The following is a 23,678-nucleotide window of genomic DNA, read 5'->3' as shown; positions in this document are numbered from 1 at the left end:
ATGTAGTTACATGACACGCATCTCATGTTTGTCATGTTTGTACCAGTATCATACTTTCGTCATCTCTTAACATCCTGTAATACCAAATTTGGTATAAGTGAAGCTAGCGGAACGGCCGCCAGCGCATCATGAGCGTGGCATGAAGTCACGGTATTACATGACACGCATCTCATTATTATCTTGTTCGCACCAGACACGTACCTTCGCCTCCATTGACGTACCATAATACCAAACTTGCTAAATGTGAAGCTTGCGAAATTGCTGCGAGCACATCATGAGAGCGGAAAGTAATCAAGTTGTTACATGACACGCATGTCATGATTTTCTTGTTACGGTCTGTCGCTTGTGTTCACCATGTAATCATGCCATACTATACCAGTTTTGCAACATGCCATGTAAATCAAACTACCGCAAGAGCTGGTGGATCATGAAATGTAAATCATGACATTCATGACATACATGTCATGATTTTCATGTCATGACTAGTCAAATATGTTCTCCATACAGTCATATTATGCCATACCAAGTTTGGTAACGATACCATTATCGGAACGGTCGGGAGAGTTAAATGTTGTCTGCGGATAGATAGATAGATAGATAGATAGATAGATAGATAGATAGATAGATAGATAGATAGATAGATAGATAGATAGATAGATAGATAGATAGATAGATAGATAGATAGATAGATAGATAGATAGATAGATAGATAGATAGATAGATAGATAGATAGATAGATAGATAGATAGATAGATAGATAGATAGATAGATAGATAGATAGATAGATAGATAGATAGATAGATAGATAGATAGATAGATAGATAGATAGATAGATAGATAGATAGATAGATAGATAGATAGATAGATAGATAGATAGATAGATAGATAGATAGATAGATAGATAGATAGATAGATAGATAGATAGATAGATACGCTCAAGGTCGCTGAACTTCGTTAAGAAATACTTCGCATTTTAGAACCTTATCTAGTGAGGGAAGTCTAGCTGTACTATTCGAGGAGCTAGAGGGTGTTAAATGGGATATAATAGGGCTCAGTGAGGTTAGGAGGACTGATGAGGCCTATACGGTGCTACAGAATGGGAACGTCTTTTGCTATCGGGGCTTGGCAGACAGAAGAGAACTGGGAGTGGGGTTCCTAATTCACAGAAACATAGCTGGCAACACAGAGGAATACTATAGCATTACTGAAAGGGTGGTAGGTATCGTAATTAAACTGAATAAAAGATACAAGATGAAGGTAGTACAGGCTTACGCGCCTACATCCAGCCATGATGACGCTTCAGTTGAAAGCTTCTATAAAGACGTGGAATCGGCAATGAATAAGGCAAAAACACAGTATACTATAGTGATGGGTGACTTTAATGCAAAGGTAGGGAAGAAGCAGGCTGGAGACCAGGCAGTAGGATGGCATCGGTACTAGAAACGCCAGAGGAGAGCTACTAGTAGAATTCACAGAACGCAATAATTTACGGATTTTGAATACCTTCTACCGAAAACGAGAAAACGGCAAGTGGACATGGAGGAGCCCTAATGGCGAAAATAAGAACGAAATAGACTTTATAATGAGTGTACACTCAGGAATCGTGCAGGATGTGGAAGTGGTTGGCAAGGTACGATGCAGTGACCATAGAATGGTACGGTCTCGAATGCGCCTACACTTGAAGAAAGAACGACAGAAACTGATACGCAAGGAGCCAATCAATGAGCTAGCACTGAGAGGGAAAGTACAGGAATTCAGAGTGTCGCTGCAGAACAGGTACTCGGCTCTTAGTGAGGAAACCAACCTTAGCGTAGATACAATGAATGATAATCTGACGAGTATTATTGCGGAGTGTGCAGTGGAAGTTGGAGGCAGGGTAGTTAGACAGGACACTGGCAAGCTTTCCCAAGAAACGAAGAACCTAATTAAGAAGCGTCAAATCATGAAAGTGTAAAGTACAACAGACAAAATAGAACTGGCAGAGCTTTCGAAGTTGATTAATAGACGTAAGGTATGCGATGTAAGAAGGTATAACATGGAGAGAATTGAACACGCTCTGAAAAACGGAGGAAGCGTCAAAGCACTGAAGAGGAAACTTGGGATAGGCAAAAGTCGGATGTATGCACTAAGGGACAAAGAAGGCAAAATAACTACCAATATGGATAGGATGGTTAAAATAGCGGAAGAGTTTTACAGAGATCTGTACAGTAGCGGAGACAACCACGACCTTAATACTATAAGAACTAGCAGTAACCCAGATGACACGCCACCAGTACTGACAGAAGAAGCCAGAAAAGCTTTGGAGAGCATGCAAAGAGGTAAAGCTGTTGGTGAGGATCAGGTAACATCAGACCTGCTGAAAGATGGAGGACAGATTGTGTTAGAAAAACAAGCCACCCTGTTTACGAGGTGTCTCCTGACGGGAAGGGTACCAGAGTCTTGGAAGAACGCTAGCATCATTTTAATACATAAGAAAGGAGATGACAAGGACTTGAAGAATTACAGGCCGATCAGCTTGCTCTCTGTAGTATACAAGCTATTTACAAAGGTAATTGCTAACAGAGTAAAGAAAACATTAGAATTCAATCAACCAAAGGAACAAGCAGGATTTCGAACAGACTACTCAACAATTGACCACATTCATACTATCAACCAGGTAATAGAGAAATCCTCAGAGTATAACCAACCACTATACATAGCCTTCATAGAATACGAGAAGGCGTTTGATTCAGTAGAAATATCAGCCGTCATGCAGACACTGCGGAATCAGGGCGTAGATTAAGTATATATAAACATTCTGGAAGAAGTCTACAGGGGATCAACTGCTACCATAGTGCTTCATAAAGAAAGCAAGAGAATACCGATCAAGAAGGGTGTAAGGCAGGGGGACACTATCTCCCCAATGCTATTTACCACGTGCTTACAGAAGGTTTTCAGAAGCCTAGAATGGGAGCAGTTAGGGATAAGAGTTAATGGAGAATACCTTAGTAACCTGCGCTTCGCCGATGACATTGCATTGCTGAGTAACTCAGGGGACGAATTGCAACTCATGATTACGGAGTTGAACAGGGAGAGCAGAAAGGTGGGTCTTAAAATTAATGTGCAGAAAACGAAAGTAATATACAACAACCTCGGAAAGGAGCAGCGCTTCGAGATAGGTAATAGTGCACTTGAAGTTGTAGAAGACTATGTCTACTTAGGGCAGGTAATAATCGCAGAGCCGAACCACGAGATTGAAGTAACTAGAAGAATAAGAATGGGGTGGAGCACATTCGGCAAGCACTCTCAAATTATGATTGGTAGATTGCCACTATCCCTCAAGAGGAAGGTATATAACAGGTGTATCTTGCCAGTACTTAGCTACGGAGCAGAAACCTGGAGATTTACAAAGAGGGTTCAGCTTAAATTGAGGACGACGCAGCGAGCAATGGAAAGAAAAATGGTAGGTGTAACCTTAAGAGACAAGAAGAGAGCAGAGTGGATTAGGGGGCAAACGGGGGTTAAGGATATCATAGTTGAAATAAAGAAGAGGAAATGGACGTGGGCCGGGCATGTAGCGCGTAGACAGGATAACCGCTGGTCATTAAGGGTAACTAACTGGATTCCCAGAAAAGGGAAGCGGGTTAGGGAGAGACAGAAGGTTAGGTGGGCAGATGAGATTAAGAAGTTTGCGGGTATAAATTGGCAGCAGCAAGCACTGGACCGGGTTAACTGGCGGAACATGGGAGAGGCCTTTGTCCTGCAGTGGACGTAGTCAGGCTGATGATGATGATGATGATGATGATGACTTCGCATTTAAAAAAAAACGCCAAATGCTGTAAAGCCGTCTTCTTTATATAATAAACAGCATTGCCGTGAAGTGAAATCGCGCGCCCAAATTCGCATCGATACTATTATAATTTCATGGAAGTTTCTGTACCGAATTGTCGGATATATCTAACTGATATATGCGTGCTCAACTACAGTAATTTTCGGGTTTTACCCCAAGCCGCCACATAATTATTAGGAACGCCGTAGTGGAGGGCTTCACAGATTTGGACAACTTGGTCGTCTTTAACGTGAACTCTAATGTAAGTGTCGGCAGTTAGACACTAAAACCACCGTATAACTGCAGTAGGTTGCATCAATAAGGCGAGTGCAAACGCCAACGTCGCCAGGACACTTAGTTCATTTGTTGAGACCATTTGTTATGGCGTTATGTATTTTTAGCCACCGATCATGTGATCAGGGATAAGGGTCAGACAGATCACCCTCTTGCCACAGCTTCTGCACATCTTTCACCCTAAAGTCGAGAACAACTAGTTTTTATGATAGAAATACACAAAAACGCTTTTCGCAGCGACTATTTTGAGCACCAGCTTCTGTCGTTGTCTCCGTAACCCACAGAGCAAATGAACGAGGACGAAAGGGAGCGAAGGCGGAGTCTGTCGAAGTCCCGAGCCGGGCCTCTAACCTCGCTTTCTTCCTCCATCATGCGCGCTGGCCCCTTGGTAGGAGCTCGTGCGCGTGCAAGGCTGGCAGGTGCATATATCTTTCACTTGTGTGGGGAATAATGGAAAACTGGGTTAGTTGGTAAAGGTTCATCATGAATTGAATGGGGCAGCGTTAGGATGAATACACGAATAAGAAAAAACACGACAAATGATGTGCACTCACAACTAGACTTTTATTAGAAAAATGCCACCTATATACTCAACGTCATCCAAGTCATTGTCATCAAAGGTGCCACGTGAACAACGTCAGGGTGATATCAGCTTCAAAACAGCCTCGTGGAAAACGTGGACAGCATAAAGGTATACATACAGCAGATAGAACCAACATGAAGTGGCACTATGCTATGCACGTTTGCAAGAGATAATCTAATTATTTAAATGAAAGGTCTATGGATTCGTGACTAATGCATTTCTCCTTTAATCATTCGATGTGTGGGGAGTTGTGTATATGTTGTGTACCGCTTATGTTACCCCCTTCCGATGAGTGTGTATTACCGTGTGTGGGCCGAAAGGTGAATACTCAGCACTGCTGCGAGAGTGTAATGGAGTGAGCACGCGTAGCATTCCATATGAGCGCACAACCGTGGCGCCCAGATGAACAGGAGAGAAGAAAGTAAACGGAGGCAACGCTTTGTCACCGCCTCTCACCTGCTCGCGCTCACACGAAGAGAAGGGGAAGTTGGCACATGCGCATTGGGGGAGTGGACGGACACAGCCCCGAGCAAACGCTGCTTCACATCACAATTTTTTGGGACAAGGAGCAGGAGGGGTCACCACCTTCAAATGGTCACTTTTCACTCTGTAGGCCACGGAGAAAAAAATTTCGGCAGGGATGGGGGGGGGGGGGGGGGGTGTACGAGCCTGGTGTGCCACGGGGCCGGCAGTCACTGGCACTGCCGATTTATCTTCGCCAGTCGTAATAAGGCTGTCAGCGTATCGCTTGTGTCGCGATGCCTATACTGCACAGAGTGGTGTTATTAGAACTCGAGCGCTGGCATTTCTTTTTGGTGTCTATGTGTAACTAATCTTAACTACTACAATTGCGAATAGCCAAAACTTCAAGCACAGTTGGCGTTGCCCCCAAGACAAAACTGCGCTCATAATTCCCATTGGGCAGTATCGCAACCGCCAGTGAATTCGAAAAGAAATTTCGGAACTTTCGTTCACGTTCGTCGCTTCACCACAAGCACTGCGTCCTCTTCTACCAACTACGAACCGAATTTCATGCGTTGAAAAATTTGAAATATCTTCCATAAAGAGCACTTTCTTCGAATAAACGTTGGTTGGTTTTTTTTTTGAGCACTGGTGTTGTGCGTGCGTGCTTCTTGTGTCTTTGTCTTTCATGCTGAATAAATTTGCAAGATGTCAGATTAAACTGACCCATACCGAAGCACACCTAAATCCGCATCTTATCTTTTTTAAACAGATAATACCTAACCTTGTGTATCGTTAACAAACTAGCTGCAGTAATGAAACTCGAGTAAGGACAATAATGTCGTTAAAGGAAGAAAACTCACAGACAGAAGTCAACACTGTGAACGCAAAAGTGGCAACCGCTGTGTTGGCGGTCTCGGCCTATGCCTCAGTTTTCTTTTTTCTTTCTTGTAGTCACTTTCTTCGAATATAAGTATGTACTAACTTGCCCACAAAGTAACACTCTTTAAGCTGCAATCAAAATAGCCGGTACAAAGCTAGCGTATAAGAATGTTCGGAAGGAGATGCAGTATTGAATTTACCGAATCAGGTGATAAAACACTTATTTCAGCCAACGCATCAACAAGAACATTGAAAAAAACAAGTTCGCGAAAGCGAGTTGGTTACAGTTACATTCTTCGTTTGACCACTTCTCATTTGTATCATACAGTGATGTTCATTAGAGCTGCTTATTTGTTAAGTACTGTGTTTAACGAAGCAAGTTGAATAACCCTCGTTGGATTGGTTTCTCCCCCGATAGGGTCTGTCGTGACTGCCTTGTCTCGCGCTAGTTCACTGTAGAACGACCAGCAAATCAAGTGATTTTATGTCTCCTCCATACACGTGTATACGCTTTGCGCAGCTGGCGAACACAGTGGGCATCATGGAGACGATCATCATCAGCGCCGTGCCGACCGCCGAGGACCAGCCGTTTCCGAGAGGTGAATTTCATTGCGCATTAAGTCGGCTGTGTCTTTATGCGAATGCAATGCTGTGACGCAATGCTTATTATATACAGATGCGATTCAAAATACGTAATCTTTTTCAAAATTATGTGAACAAATTATAAACTCTTCAGGTGCGAAACATCATCGACTGTCTGCAAGTATGTGAAATTTGCACAAGATAATGCAAACCAATCGACATTAAATCCCAAAAATGAAAATATGTTGCCTTTTGCGAGTTTATACTTATACCTAGCAAGCGTGTAATTAAAAAAAATTTCATTGTCCTGCATTCAGTCATATTGCATTTTTGCATAACAACAAAAATAAATGTTGGTGTTTTACGTCACAAACAACGCTATGATATGAGGGACGTTATAAAGGGAAGCTCCGAAATTTCGACCAACACGCCCTTAAATTTTTGTACGCGAGCCGCAAACATTCTCGCCTCTATCGAAAATGTTGTCACCACAAGCGGGATTCAATACCGCGACCTTCAAATCAGCAGCCGAACGCCAGAAAAACAAGAGCACTCTAGCGGTTTTATGAGAGAAAAAACAATAAAATTTCAATTGAAAACACACGCAGAATCAGTTTTTGTTTGTATACAATCAGAGCGAAGAAAAATGATTCTTGACGTTGTCCTTGGAACACTGCACGTCGACCACACAGTCAAACGTCATAGCGCCGTCACTAAAGCGATCGGCTTCAACCATGCTCAGTTCATCAAGGTTAACGGGGCAACACTTGTTGAGTATGGTAAGAAAACACCGCTCGTCGGTTGTCGAGGCTCCTAGGAATGCGCGAGCCAAACAGTATAGCGGAGCACGAGGCCTGTAATTCGCAATTATTTCTCATAGTCAATCGTTTTATTTTTCTCTCTGGTATGCCATATACCCAAATTCCCGACCATAAGCTCATTGGAGCTCTGTGAGCTGCATATATAGTTACCGAGGCCTCTGCGTGCGCGCTAGCAATCGCACTGAAAGTGAGCTGTGCGTTCTAAGAAATAAAAAGAAAATAAAGAAAAATGATTGAAGGTAACGACGTGTGAGTAGCATAACTTCTTTACCGCATGTCATCTCACCGTGCTTAGATTCCAGCTGCGCTCGGCGGAACGATAGAATAGAGAACGCGATTGCAGCGTGCGACAAATGCCTGCGAGTCTGCTCGAAAACATGACGGACTCTAACATTTTTGCAATGGTTGATTCGTGGGACAATACACTCATTTGAACAAGCCATTCGATGGCAACTTGGAGAAGTCTTGTAGGGCTCCTTTAAGTGAATACACGTTGAATACACGGAAGGTTTCATTTATTCTATGCTCAATGTATGTCGCTCTGCCTTGGCCGTTAATCCAAAGAACTAGCAAGGACAATGTTACGTCCGCATATGTGTACGCTGTGACTGATGAGGTTAAAACTTTTTTTTTCCTTTTACAGCATGTCATGAAGTATGTACATTGTAATACAATGCAACTTTCCTGTGCGCAATAGCTTATAATTACACTAATTCAATTTAATTTTTGCAATAACTGTTGTGATTTACGATGAGACTGTTGTGTTTACCAGACCATATTGCGTATTGCCAAGTTGGTTCAATAGTACAGCAGAAAGTGTGGAAGTGTGTTATGACTATTATCATGTTTGGTTCCCCCGTATATGCTAGGATTTCAGAACGTAACATCTCTGAGGCAACGTCAGCTGTCTGTACCCGTTGACAGCCTTCATAATGTTCCCTTTGTTCTGTCAGCATTGCAGGGGACGCGGTGAGAGGAGCTTGGATGCTCCAGCAGTCACGTCAATCCTAACTTAATAAGGAAATCCGAAACTTTCCCACCAACCTCCTTACCCGACCGATAACCGTAGGCATGTCCAGATACGTGCCATATAATGTTTTTTTTTTATAATGTTCTGCCCGATGCAGCACAGATGACCAGCGCATGAAGCGAGTAATTAGGAGGTCTAGAAAAAAATATGTTTTTAGACACTGTAACATTGCGTAAAAAGGTGGCTCTCTACAGCAGCAGAATTTCACAGTCGGTCGTCAGCAATGTGTTTTTGTTGTCAAGTTGCTTCATGATATACAGTTATGCTCTGTCTCGAAACAGGTGTGCCTCTCTTTTTCTATTTTTACGTATTGCGTTTCTTTTTTGTTATGTTACTGTCACTACACTGAAAACCAACGCACTATCTGCGCCTGACCTTGTAACAAACAAAGCAAGAAACAAAACGCAAGGAGAATAAGACTTCCACTTTCCTTCCGTGCGGCTGTCCTCAGCGCCAAGGTATCTCGCCTTCCTAACTTGCTGCTTAACAAAGTTACGTAGCTGGAGACGATACCTTACTTTTTGTCCTTGCTGCAGTCAAAAGAGGCTGGGGCTGGGAGACAGACTAGACCTACTGGAGCCCCCTTTCTCTGTAAAACTTTAGCGCGAGCTAGTTGCAAGCAGAGTGCATAGGCGCTTCTGCCAGTCTAACAATTTTGATCTATATGTGAGGTTTAGCGTCCCAAAACCACCATATGATTATGAGAGACGCCGTAATGAAGTGCTCCGGAAATTTCAACCACCTGGGGTTCTTTAACCTGCACCCAAATCTGAGCACACGGGCCTACAACATTTCCGCCTCCATCGGAAATCCAGCCGCCGCAGCCGGGATTCGATCCCGCGACCTGCAGATCAGCAGCCGAGTACCTTAGCCACTAGACCACCGCGGCGGGGCGCCAGTCTAACTAGGAGCAGTGATCACGACAAATGACTGTTCGCTAACGCCGTTCGCTCAAAAAAACGACGAGAAAGACGGAAATGCCATTTAGGAGTACTTTCTGGAGTAAAGCTTCAGCTTTGGCAAATTGGTGCATTCTTGAACACATATTTTCTATTTTCTGGAGCGTGACACCATACAGAATGTGCGGGTCACAAAAAGGCAGACAGTTGGCACCGTCTATTTCTTCTTTTACAGAACCTAATGGAGTTTTCCTGGGGAACTGTCGGTCGATGTTCGCTGCAATTTACCCGTGATTTAGCGAATCCTCATCCTCAGAAGTTTCTGCGTGATTATACACATATATCGCCGCGTGATAATATATATATATATATATATATATATATATATATAGTGTGTGTGTGCGCGTGTGCGTGTGCGTGTGTGTGTGTGCGTGCGCGTGCGCGCGTGTGTGTGTGTGTGTGTGTGTGTGTGTGTGTGTGTGTGTGTGTGTGTGTGTGTGTGTGTGTGTGTGTGTGTGTGTGTGTGTGTGTGGGCGCTAGCACGTATAAGACCAGTTGAGGAGGTGACCGTCCCTCTCGCCTTAGTCTTGTATATATATATATAATTTTGGGGGGGGGGGGGCGTGAAATCTCCTTATACTAGATGAGCTACTAGGGCTGGTTTGTGGTTCATTATTAGGTAGGGAAAACAGCTCTTAAAATAGACGAGGACAAGTGAAGATATGCCCGTGTTCTGTCATTACTTGTTCGCGCCCATTCTAAGCACTGTTTTTTGATGTTCGCGCCCATTCTAAGCACTGCAATGATGTTGGCACAAGCAGGTGGTTCTCTATTTTCTCTTTCTTCACTGTTACTATTCACTTGTATTTTAAAACCTTTTTTAGTTTATTTTCAATTTCGTTGTATCCTCTTATTCAATGCCTTCGCGTCTGCGACACATTTTTTTAATAAAATATAATCTGCTATTCGTATATCGAGATATACACCTTTATATTCAAATATGAGTAAAAAAACATCGACAGGCGTAAAGTTTTCATCTCCAATAGATGATGACGGTTATTTATACTGCCCTAACAATTACGGTATCTGCCGAGCTTTGACTGGCAAGTGATCCGGCCATTCTGTATGTGATCTCCAATAATGAAGTTGATTACAACGGAAAGACGAACAGACAGCGGAAGAGGTTTGTGTAATACTCAGCCACTGACACTGTGAAAGTCGTGGTGCCCTACAGAAAGCGCAACATAATGGGATGAAACGAGCAGGATACCCTAGAGAGGAGTTGTGCCAGGCCTTCGGGCACCCACCTAACGTCTCTGGCGCGAGAGAAACGTTAAGTACCTGGTTAATGCAATCACAGCGCCCAGAAAGGCCGCCTCTACAACTCGTGGCGCAACGGTGGTCCTCCGCCCCTCACGCCCTCTTCGCCGTGTTTTCGTGAGCACCCCTCTCCTAAATATATGCTCGCTCTGGGAAACATAGGCGCACTTTTTAATGAAGCAAGGTTGCTCCAGCCTTGACAAGACGACACTCTCTGTCAACGGCTAAATTGAAAATTACCGCGATAGGTCAATCGTGTGACGTCTAGCAGGCTACAGTCACTTCGCCCCAATCACTTTTTTTTTTCTTTGAAAAAGAAAGCACATGGGTATGACAAAAAAAATATAAACTCGAGTTCGTTTAATGAACGAGCTTGGCCGTTCATTTGTCGAAACCATCTGCTCGTGGACTCCGACTACGAATCAACCGTGAGCTGCTAATTTCTCCTTAGATAAAAAAGTTGACTGTGCGTCTGCCTCGATATTAAAATACGTTCTCAATTTCGCATCGTTTGAAATCTCAATAGGCAGTAATATTTGAACTCCAGAATAGATATTCGCCATTGACAGTACTTGAATAGTTCAAAATTTAACCTATACTTTTGAGTGCGAGAAATCATCTCTCATAAATGAATGAGCATATGAGAATTTACAGCTGTAGCTGTTGGTAGTGACCACTCAGGCCTGCATTTATTGTGGCGTTCATCTAGTGCTCTTTTTTAGGGCACAAGAACACATAAGGAGAAGAAAAAAATGTTCTGTGCAGAATTAATGGTAGTACCAACGTGACGAAGAGAGCGTAGGAACAGCTCTTTTTTCCGATAGTTGTTTTACGCAGTAGCCTTTGTTCCACACTCTTCCTCGTGTAAATACGTAAACACGCCTTTTTGTGACCCGCAGACTGTGTGTCTATTATTCACTCAGCGCCAGCGCATCGCGAAGTCACGCAACATTGAGGAAGCCCTTGTGGTCGACCGTTGTCCCATTGTTTTTGCAGGACGTGTCAGTGAACTTGCCTAGGATCGCTTTTCGTTGCCTCCATGTACGTTTGTACACGTATAGGTGATAACCTCTCACGAAATCACTAAATATAAAATAAGTTTATGGGGGGGGGGGGGGGGGGAGGGTCCCTTTCCACAGCACCGAAAAAAAAAAAACGTCTTGGTTGACCATTCATAAGAGTGCTAAAAGGAACTACGCTTGGCAACACTGTAGTACATTTGCCTGACAAGTTCGCAATCATGCCACAGGTTTCGGCATCGTCTGCCCGGTTCTACAGTGCATTTTAATATATGTAATGATCAACGAAAATGCTTCTCAAAAGAACAAATTTAGCAAGCTTTAAGGACACTTACTGCCTTGCACAGACTTCGCTCGTGATGAATGTTTAATCTCTTGGGCCTGCAAACTTCGAGTGCAGGCGTCTACCTATAATTTGGTAGGCTTAATCTCAAACGCAGCAGTTATAAATCTATATATACATTACTATTACTCACATCGTTCTATAACGTATCTCGACGTACTGCAGAATCCGTCTATCTATCTATCTATCTATTTATCTATCTATCTATCTATCTATCTATCTATCTATTTATCTATCTATCTATCTTGACCTAACTTTTTTTGCTTCTCTCACAGTGGAGCTGCTATACGCGTACACGTTCAAGGGCATGGAGTCATCCTTCAACTGCTTCTCGGCCATGATACTCCTCTTCGGTGCCATCGGTGTGAGTTGCAATCTTCTAACTAAACAATCTTTCTGTAAACGTCCTGTATTACTGAAATTCGATTACAGAAACATTTGGGTTGGCTGGGGTGCGACCCCTGTCCGAATGACTGGAATATATCTTAATTTGTAGAAAAACAAACCATATACGTATAAATTTTATAGATAAATTTGAACATAATGAATCCATCATGTCTATGTGCAAAATGTACAGGTTTTTTTTCCCCACTCGTAGTATTTTTTATTTAGCTTGCCCACTCCGCGCTCTCTCGCCATTTGTGTGTTTTTACCATTTGACCCTCTCAGTTCATATTTTTCAATGATTTCCTGCTTACAAAGCTTCTTTGTCTTTCAACGACTGACATTTATCCCCTACTAGTTTACACAAGAATATGTCTTTAGACAGCGCAATCTTTGCTGCGTGCTCGAATTACCAATTAAAAATCAGACGATATGTGATACAGCAACAGTATTATCGAGTGTGATTACAAAGCAGGCCTTGCCGCGAGTGGCACACGATATGTTGCACATGTCACAAAGCAGGCTGGACTGCAACTACACTCGCGGGCAACATTTCTTGGCAATGAAGGGAAAGCCGCAGGGGCGGAGCTTACTAATACGCACGTACTAATACGCGATGTATCTCGGTATGGTGCGCTTTACTACACCTGTAGAAGTTGATAACTGTGTTGTATAGGCGTTGCATTGCATTTGATTTGTTGTTTTTTTTTAGGCATGGCTGTTCGTGGATGAAGTTCCCCGAAAGTTTGTTAGGTGAGGAGACAAAAGAAGTCTGAATGATTCGGGAGCTCACCTGAAGGCGCAAGGGCTATTGAAGTTTGCCCTACACACAACAGGCGAGGCATTCTGCGCATGTAAAATGCAAAATAGCAACCTATAAACTACAAACATATATGGATATAAATGTACAAAACTTTATTTAAAATCCCACTAACATGTGCTGCGTCCAGTCTCAGCGCTTCCCAAAAAAAGTGACCTTTTTTAAGATTTTATATATAGAACACAAACGCGTCTGCGTTATCATATTCATTAGCGGTGTTGACCACTCGCGCAGTTTGGTTACATCCCTTATTTGGCTTCGCTGTCAAGAAAGGTTGTCAGCTACTAAAGAGCATAACTCTGTACAGTTCGGAAGTGTCTACGTTGACAGCACGGCCATGAAAAAGTACAGAAGAAACAAGCTGGCGTCTGTTATCTCTGTCGGTGCGATTAGCAATGATAAATATAACTATAAACCAATTGTGATAGTGGTTACATACTATACCAATCAACTCATAAACGGATCCTTCCAAGACAACGGTTAACCGACGACACTTGAGCGCTGGGAAAACACGCCGAGCGACTCCACGAACCACCAGGGCTGTGCGAAACACGCCAAGCTTTTAAACGCGCTAGCGTGCACGAGACAAGCTCTTGACGATGTCGTTTGAGAACTTTACGTTCTAACACAATGTTATGACGTAATCACGACATGACGTCACGTGAGTATGACGTCGTCACGTGACATTTTCGAGAACGCCTCAAGTGCGTTTAGAAGCTCAGTGAAATTTTCGCAGCAATTGTGATTTTTCATAAAATCTTTCCATGAAACCCGGTTATCTGTGACATCATCGGACACACCATGCTACAGCCATGGTACTTTCGTCACACCATCGGCTCACATGCATTTGATTGACACGACCTTCATTAAAACAAGTAGACAATTAAGTTAAGGAAGGTAAAGAGGACGCTAACTGTAGCTGACTAAAACGCGTTCTTGCGCAAGTCGGTGCATGTTCTGACAAAAATAAGGAGGCACCAATGACCGATGATAAGAGCCAGTCCTGTCTATTCTCGTTCTCGTTCAGTTGCGCCTCGGAATTTTTATCGGATGTCAATTGTAGTGTTTAAGTGTACTGCGGTAATAGTGATATAAATGTGAAGAGGTTGACTAACACTACCTTGTTTACCTGCACCTAAGTACTCGATCAGGTGGACGAGGGAACGACCATCGCCTTTGTTCAACTGGTACGGCCCGCCACGGTGGTCTAGTGGCTAAGGCACTCGGCAGCTGACCCGTGGGTCGCGGGATCTAATCCCGGCCGGAGCGGCCGCGTTTCCGACGGAGGCGAAAATCCTCGACGCTCGTGTACTTAGATTTAGATGCGCGTTAGAGAACCTCAGGTGGTTGAAATTTCAGAAGCCCTCCACTACGTCGTCCCTCGTAATCATATGGTGGTTTTGGCGTGGTAAACCACGACAACGATAGTATGCTCAACTGGCACAGCATCGTTCGCATTATCAAAGCCTGCAGGCTCTGTCCTTCTCGGCGGCAGGATACCTTTTCGTCCACTTCACTTTCTTCACGTAAATAGCATCACAATTACCACAATACAACTAAAATATCCCAATTAAATTGTCCTATACCTTCCTTGATTTCATTATTGTTTACTGTTTCTTTTTCAATATGGTTGTGACACACAAAAAACGAGCTCTCAGAATTCCTTTTTTTTTTCATTTATACAAGCATTTGAGTATCACGCGATTATTGACCTACCTCTATTGTCTAGTTGTTCTTTGCATCGTTCGCACTGACGCCTCTATCTAATGGTGTCTCGCAAAATCTCGAAATATTGTGCAATGATCAAGGAAAGAAGAGGAAATTTTAAATGCCCATTTTTTTCTTTGTTTGACAATATTCATGAGAGGTAAAGTACAATGGTACCAAGGAAATCACAGGGAATGTTGCTATTAGTAATTGTAATGTGAGTCTGAAGAAAGAGAAGTGGCCGAGGACGTAAGCTGTCACGGGCAGCAGCCGAACCTGTGACCTTAGAATAACGCGTCCGATTCTCTATATCATTATCTACTTGCATGCATCGGATGCATTATTCGAAGGTCACAGGTTCGGCCCCTGGCCGTTACAGCTTATCTCTTCGTTCACTTTTCTTTCTTCACATTTGCACTACATTCACTATAACAATCTTGGCATTGCTGTCTCTTAGTTCTCATCAATACTTCACAGATGAGACATATAAGGCTTTCGCCTTAGTTTTTTTTTCCTTCCTTCCTGCACACATACCTGCTGCTCACCTGTCTCGTTTAACTATGCAAGGAACTCGTACTTCGCAGACCCTTCATATTTGCTACTGATAATATTAAGCAAACTGCAAAATTAAAATTTGACGTTTAAAAATGAAACATTACTTATGGTACAGAGCGTATTTTAGAATACCTGAGAAAAAAGTTCTCAGTACATCCAGTGTCTGTCTAAAATGAGGGGCACATACATTTACCTGTATGGTAAAATTTAATCCTCATTTAATTGCTGATGGGCAGTAAGTCAACTGTGTCATTCAATGTTGGTCATTACCATTAACCCATAACAGAGTACCTCGTACTCTAAATTGTTAATAAATTTTTATAAACGCCATTTGAGTGGGCACGGTCGGGATAGAGGAGCGGCACGCGGGCACTCTCTTACGGCCTGCGCTTCGTGTCTATATAGTTCCCACCTTTCACCGCCACTAGTTCATGGCGCTGTGGCCCAACCCTCGCTAAGCCTTTCTAAAAGGAAGGGGTTTTTAAAAAAATTGCCCAGCGACTTTAACGAGGCAACTTTTTCTGGTCAGATAGTGCTCAAAGTCTATCTGTTACTAGTTTTCTTTATTAAGCCTCAAATTTAAGGCAAATTTTATTAGAGATTAAGTCACCAATACTTGTCTCTGTAGACTATTTCTTCAGAAACAATCATCTTTTAATTTATGATTAACGTGCGCGGATTTTCTCCTCGATTCAACTCCAAACATGTGTGACTGGTTGAAAGTGAGACGTTGACTGAGGCCTGCGTTTCTTGTGTAGTTCCCACCTTTACCACCGCTAGTTCATGGCACTGCGGCCCAACCCTCCCCTGCATTGAGCTGTGAAGAATCTGCCCTATTGTTTTCTCTTTGGGTGCCCAGGCCGAGTGCGTGCGTGCCACTCTGATAGCCCGGCTATGGCATGGGTTACCGCCTCTGAGACGGCTTAATGGCCTTCCGTAGTAGAATACGAAGTACTCTAAATCGTTGGATTTTTTTAATAGTGTTCAAAATTTATTCTAAACACCAAAAACCTTTACGGCTAAAACTGGCATGGCTTTGTGCATGATCCCTCATAGTAGAGTACCAAGTATTCTAAATTCATAAAACACTTTTTTCTAAACACAACAGGCAGACGAGGACGGTTTACTGCATACTGTAGTAGGTTACAAATAGCTCTGAATCGTAAACCACTTGCTCTATAACCACGTAATCATTGTTTGTTGGAAATCCATGGCACAGTGCATAGTACTCTTAATCGTCAAGCGTTTTCTAAACGCATGATCCATGCCACAGCGGTAGCTTATCGGTGAGTAAGCTAAGGGACAGGCTGCATGCAGTTGGGCTTTGCACAGGCGCACGTTTGTGAGCATGTCAGCTTTTTTCTTTTTTTTTTTTGCAGCCACATATAATTACGTGTGCGAAATTCTACTCACGAGTTGTCACTCGCGGAAGTTGTGCCTCTTCGTAATTTCTTGTTTTCGTCCGGTTTCTTCATAGCTGTTACAAAGCGCCGTGTTCTGTACCCACGGACGGACACGCAACATAATCTTACAGCCGTAGCTGAAGCCCTGCTTCAGAAAAGGAAAACAAGAAAGAAGGCGACATGTGAACGTGATACGTTCAGGCCTGTTGTGATACCTTATTTACATAAGGTCACACATCAACTCAAGAGAGTTGCTAACAGGCATGGGGTCTCCTTGGTATTCTCTGCGCCCAACAAACTCTTGAAGTTGTGCTCCCGCACCTGCGGTAGTAGCAAAACTGGGTGCAAAATAAAACACGGTGTCTGCTTTATTTCTTGCATCACCTGTGTGGTATATGGCATTCCTCTGGTATGTGGCAGGATCTACATCGGGCAAACGGGACGTTGCATAAACGAGCGTCTTAGGGAACATGCGCAAAAAATAGTTAACAAGGTAGACAAAGGGGCACATCTTGTTGCTCACTTGCAGTCCTGCATTGGATGTTCGCCACGGTTTCATGATACGATGATTCTGGGCAGGAGCAGGAATGAAGATGCAAGACTTGCTTTGGAGGCTTATCATATTAAGAAAAGCGGAGCTGACTGTATCAGTGATACTTCCGTTTCTTTGCATGCCATCGAATATGAATTTTTGCGTACACATCTTGGTTAAGATATCGTGTTCTACAAGTGTAATTTGACAACACGCGTGTACTTTCAGGTGTGTGGTGTGATGTATTAAGGTTTAAGGAATTTTCATTTTTACGTATACGATACGAAGCTGTGCGTGCGCATGCAATGTATGTGGTTTCGGCATATATATGCGTTGCTGTGTGAAGAATAAAGCAGTTGTTAGTTTGGCGTCAATCTGTTTCTTTCCTCGCCTTCTTTTTTCCTTTTTCCGTATTGTTTGCGCCAAAGAAGTTAACTTCTTTTTTTGTGCTATGTACCAACTAGACCCAACGCAAGTTTTACTGACGCAACATAATCTCTTTGAATAATAGGTAGCCGGGCAAGTTGGCATACGCATTTATTCTGAAAAAAAAAAGAGCGTGCGAACACGTACGGAAGAAGGAAGCCAGGACACCACCAACGCCTGCCAACAACTGAAGAAGCGTACAACGGATGAAAAGAAAGAAGGCGCAAAGACTTATCTGCGCATGCCCTCGCTATATGCGAGCCTATCAATCTGGCAGGCGTGGTGGTCCACGTGAAAGAGAACTGTTAATCTTTGTGCGAGTTAATCTACAGTTAGCGCGCACGTGCGCTATATACCGCTATTATCGTTATGACGTGCCTCAATCACCGGACGCGTTTCTTCCTTTCTATGCCTTGAAAAATTGCACATTCATCGAATTTCAACGTGTACTCACATGCTCGACAATGTAAATATAGATTAGAAGGTGAGCCTCCGGTTAGCGAGCTACTATGTTCGGTAATGAAGAACTGAGACTGACAAGTAGAACTGTTACTTAAGACACGACAGGAGCGTAGGCCTAGCCAGCGAGAGCAGAGACAATGTCCCCGATCGTCTCGCATACTTAGCGCTGACGATGTGACAGCCTAGCTTCGCATGATTCACTACTTCTTCAATACAGTTCCAATATTCTCTGGTTAATGCAGTGGCCTGTCTGTCGTACGTATAAGGGACCACAGCTGAAAGGAACCCTATACGTACTCCACTTGTACGGAAATCGAAGAATTTGGTAGTGCGTTTTACGAAACAAATATTGGTCCACCTCTTGCCACTTACTCACTCATTCTCTCTCTGCACTGTGGCAAAAATTTCTTTCTTCCAATAAATTTGTACATCTTTGCCCATATTTTATTTTATCCTATTTTATGAACCTGAGCTGGAGTCCTCAAATATGTGGGCAAATATAGACTAGCTTGATTGACTTATCGATTGATTTTGGTTTTTATAACGTTGATCACTGTGCACATAATGAGCCGTAGATTTGTTTTTGAATTCTGCTGCCTTCAAAACACGGCCGCCACAGCCAGAAATTGACCCCACTCTCTCACACTCGTTATGCAGCGCTGTAGCCCCAATATCGCCACGGCAGATCATTGTAAGATGATCTATACTAAAGTAAACCTTGCAACATATGCTGTAGCTTTGTCATTATCATTAGATTGAAGTTTCAGCCGACTAATGACATTTTGTTGAATACACGCAGAGGATCAAGCCCGCGCTGACGGTATTCGTCTACTGGAACGTTTTCTCGACCATCACTTGCATGCCCCTCAATCTGGGCCTGTTCCACACCAAGTCCGGCGACGAGCCATACTCGTTGGTAAGGAAATCGCAAAGCGTAAATTGAGATTACGCCAAAAACTTCCCATTTAAAGCAAGCGCGTTTCATGCCAGACTTCATACTAAAATTCATCGATGTCATTTCTGGCAAGGAAAAGACGTCACTAAAAGAGTACTGTAGTTGTGTAACAACCGTGAGAGGTCTCTCTTCAACCATTTTCGACTTCGACTTCGGGAGCCCCGCCGTGGTGGTCTAGTGGCTAAGGTGACCCGCAGGTCACGGGATCAAATCCCAGCTGCGGCGGCTGCATCACCGATGAAGGCGGAAATGTTGTAGGCCCCACGTTAAAAAAGAACCCCAGGTGGTAGAAATTTCCGGAGCCCTCCACTACGGCGTCTCTGTAATCATATGGTGGTTTTGGGACGTTAATCAATCAACTTCCAGTTTAAATTACAAAAAGTGAAGCTTACGGTCTCTATCAGATGCCGGGTAGTCACGTGGCAGCAACGGAAGCGTCAGATGTGACGTCATACGTACGTGTGACGTATGATTCTGCCTGATTTCACACGAAGTATATCGCTATTTTGCTAGTATTTGTGGTTATCCTGCCTCGATGTCGCAAGGGGGCTAAACCTCCTCCTGAAATCTTCCAGTTTTATGTGTGTATGTCATCATCATCATCATCGATCACTATCAACCTCCTAATGAAGATTAAGACACACACGTGCAACACTGAAGCTGGCGTAGTGGTAAAGCATATATATATATATATATATATATATATATATATATATATATATATATATATATATATATATATATATATATATATAAAGTTGGCCCCTCCCTCCTCCTGAAATAGACATGAATATGGCACTAATGTGTATTCCTTGGACAACCCGTATTGAAGATTTCACGCCCGTCAACTCCACTGATCACCCACTACAGTAGAATCACGCTGAGACTTTTTAGCGGCATCTGATTGTAAAATAGAATTCGCTTTTCCAAGAATGGTTGATCGTGTACTATCGCCTCATGCCCCGCTTACTGGACAGTGCGCTGTTTCTTCACCTTCTTGTTCTTTTGTCTGTCACGCTGCGCGGTTGATTCTGAGCCTTATATCGCGCGTAAGAAATAATCTCAGTCGGAAACTCGTGAGTTGCGGGGCTGATAACGGTAGTGTGTGGCTAAAGCGTCCCAGTGTCCCACCGATTTCTTTTTTTTTTTTGATAATCTAAACGAGCATAGTTGAGATAAGAAGTCATTCTTTGCTCAAGTCGAAGTTTTTTTTTTTCATGTATGAAGACATAGACAGTGGGAAATAAATTGCAAATAAAAAAACAACATATTAGTGCCTACCATGCGTATACTGTGGTGGGTAATCAGCGGAGTTGACGGGCGTGAAATCCTCATTGGTCTATTATCGGCCGCTGCCTTTCACAAGACTTTAGGTCGGTTACCACTCCAATTTACAAGTGGTCCCACCTGAAAAGCACAGATGGCGCGTATCTCATTAGAAGAGGAAAGAAAACGAAAGTGACAAAAGATTTCTTAGACAAGGTCACGACGACCGCGTGGTCTTACGCGATAAACCTTCGAAGCCCTGCTCGACATCCCGAGACATTGTAACGAGTCCATTACCCGCTAAGGCAGCCGGGGAGAATTCCCCAGTGACGCTGCTGCACAACGAGAGATGAGCCGAAATCCACCACATGACCGTTCGCGGAATAAAAGCACGGGATGGCCGCCTAATAAAAATAATAATAATAATAATAATAATAATAATAATAATAATAATAATAATAATAATAATAACACGGGATGTCGCGCAGCTGTTGAATCAAGTATTACAGGCGATTACGCTGGCAGTTCACCGCGATGAAAGATCTCGCAGTTTGGTGCTGCAATGGTCTCCCACGAACGGCCTGTCTCCCAGGAACGGCTTCGTCTAATTGCATCTCGTACATTCCCCTTCTACGGGAACTTTTTCCGTCAGTATGACACGCAAACTATCGGTTTCGTTCCTGTCGTTTCCTTAAAATTACGATAAGTCTCGCCAATTAAGCTCAGCCCCGTGTGGCTGGTTGCTTGATTTATGGTGGTTAAGATCGCAATAGCGATTCCCGCTGTACGCGAGCCGCCTTTAATAGACTCTGTATGATCTGGACCGCCTGAGGTTCTTTAATGTGTAGCCAAAGCGCGCACTACACGGGCCTCAAGCGTTTCAACTCCCCCGAAACGTGACCGCTGCTGCCGGGATAGATCCCCTATTTTTCGGGAGTCAGCAGAGCCGAGGTATACGCAACAGCTCAAAGCGGCGGATATGTAAATACATTAACCACTGGTGTAAGGGGTCGGGAGTGGGTTGGCGGGGGCGGGGAGGGGAGGGGAAGACTTGGTTAGTTCAAATCTCCCCTCCTCTTTGACTGCAATTTTTTTTATGCATATGCCGCCACACACACAAACGCGGGCACGAATGTGCATAAGGTATGACTGAACTCCCACCGCTACTAGTAACAACTGTATACTAATCCCGCAAAAAAAAAAAGAACACCAGGAGCGTATTTTTTTTTTTTTTTGCACGGATGGACACATGGACGTTTCGCCCGCCTCATCATTTACTCCGTGTATATGCTGCGACTTTCTTTTATTTTGATCGTGCGTATATTTTTGTTTACGTCCCAAGCGTGACAAAATTAGGTCATTGAAATCTTAGTGGGCCCCGGTGTAAAACACTGTCGTGTTAGAAAACAAGGTCTATCATGTCACATTCATTCGAATGCCCAAAGGCTTTCGCCGAACGCACTTCGCAATCTACAAAGTGTTTGTTAATTTTTAGCAGCTGTCGTATAGCATTGCTGAATGATGGCTATCGTAAGAGTTAGTATTGGCTGTATTGTGGCAAACGTTGAATTATGTGAAATGGTGGGATGATCAGTTAGTTATTCCTCGGTGACCTGACGCAAACCACTGCGGGGAGTAAGCCTTGGAATGAGTGGTGCTATGTTTTGTGAATATAAAAAGTTTCATACTAAATGAAAGTTTAGAACTACGTAGTGTAGAAAATAACTTCGGTATCCCCAGTCATAGCATGAACTCTCTTTGTTCAATTTCGATAAGTTCGATTACAGCGTGCCAGTTTGTCTACCAAGTTTTTCGCTATATGACGGAGCAATAAACGAGTGTTTTTTTTTAATTCTCGATACGCGAAATCTTCTTAAACGAAGAAAGCAGAAATGAAACGGTGAGAAATAAAAAGGAAAAAAATTCGGCAGATCCCACGTACCTTGGGAATCGATGTTATGCAAAGCATGCAAGGTGACTCGGTTGTAATTTTTTTATTGAGCCAGACGTTCTGAAATGGCACTAAATTTATGTGCAATCAGCATCAAATGAAACTCAAACAGTGGCAAGTCTTCGCTATGGTATAGTGCGCGCCGTCTGCTTATCTCCGTTGACAGACGCGCGCGCCCTGTTCGGCAGATCTATATGCGCCCCTGTCTATGACGATAAGTGGATGGCGCGCACTATACCATAGTGAAGGCTTGTCGCTATTCGGGTTTGATTTGATGCCGATAGTACGAATATACGCACACACATACGTTAAACGGCTGCATATGTTACCATAAAGAATTTTACTATATAAAGAGTGGCCACTAGAGCCTTTTCGAGGCCCAGCAAGAAAGGTCTGACCAACCGCTAGATGGCGTACCCAGAGAATTTTACTATGTAAAGAGTGGCCACTGGAGCCTTTTCGTGGCCCAGCAAGAAAGGTCTGACCAACCGCTCCCTGGCGTACCCAGAGAGTTTCACAATATAAAGAGTAGCCTCTGAAGCCTTTTCATGGCCCAGCAAGACTGGTCTGACCAACCGCTAGATGGCGTACCCATGCTCGCTTTTACTTTTTTGTTAAGACATGTGATAACCTCCTTTGGTTATCCCATGGATAACCTCCATAGATAACTTCCTTCATTGAATACGCAAGCCTGGCATCAATTTTGTGCAAAGAAGAAATTTTATTAATTTGTGCAATTTTCCATATCCGCTCTACATCATCTCTCGCTGAGGACACTTAATGCTCTACAACATAAAACAGTTAAGTATGACTAGAAAGGGAAGTCTTTCTGCATTTTTTTTTTTGCACAAAGAGGCACATTCATGTGGTTTAGATGTACTGTACATGTATTCTATTTGTGGAAGCATAGGTCTGTAGCCTAGTGGTAAAGACACTCGCTTTTGGAGCATGAAAGTGTGGGTTGCATGAAAGTATCCCAGCGTCGGAAATAAAATTAAAAATTTGTTATTTTATTTCTGCTGAAGACATTATCTGGTCTGACAAACCACTCGTGGCGCTGAAAGCAGCACAGTAGCTGGGCCGCAGGGCCCTACGGGAGTGTCCGCTCTTTATGTAAGTATGTTTCTCTATGATGTTACTGCGAAAGCTGTTATCAGATCACAACTCGGATCTC

At 43.3% G+C, this 23,678-nt stretch overlaps 1 protein-coding gene across 4 annotated transcripts in view; it reads left to right on the top strand.

The window, feature by feature from the left end:
* The window catches only part of LOC119174446 (venom serine carboxypeptidase), a 103,519-nt gene that overhangs the window by 63,279 nt on the left and 16,562 nt on the right, over window positions 1-23,678 (top strand). For 2 of the 4 annotated variants that reach the window (XM_075895630.1, XM_075895627.1), the window contains 2 exons: window positions 6,550-6,628; window positions 12,319-12,407. In XM_075895630.1, the coding sequence (XP_075751745.1) occupies window positions 6,550-6,628; window positions 12,319-12,407 (168 nt within the window). Of the gene's footprint in view, window positions 1-6,549; window positions 6,629-12,318; window positions 12,408-19,131; window positions 19,249-23,678 lie in introns of those variants that run through there. The other 2 variants (XM_075895629.1, XM_075895628.1) reach the window with 2 other exon arrangements.

Source organism: Rhipicephalus microplus, chromosome 5, assembly GCF_043290135.1.
Source record: "Rhipicephalus microplus isolate Deutch F79 chromosome 5, USDA_Rmic, whole genome shotgun sequence".
Classification (NCBI taxonomy): domain Eukaryota; kingdom Metazoa; phylum Arthropoda; class Arachnida; order Ixodida; family Ixodidae; genus Rhipicephalus; species Rhipicephalus microplus.
The sequence above is the reverse complement of the archived record's forward strand: the minus strand, read 5'-3'. Positions and strand labels throughout refer to the sequence as shown.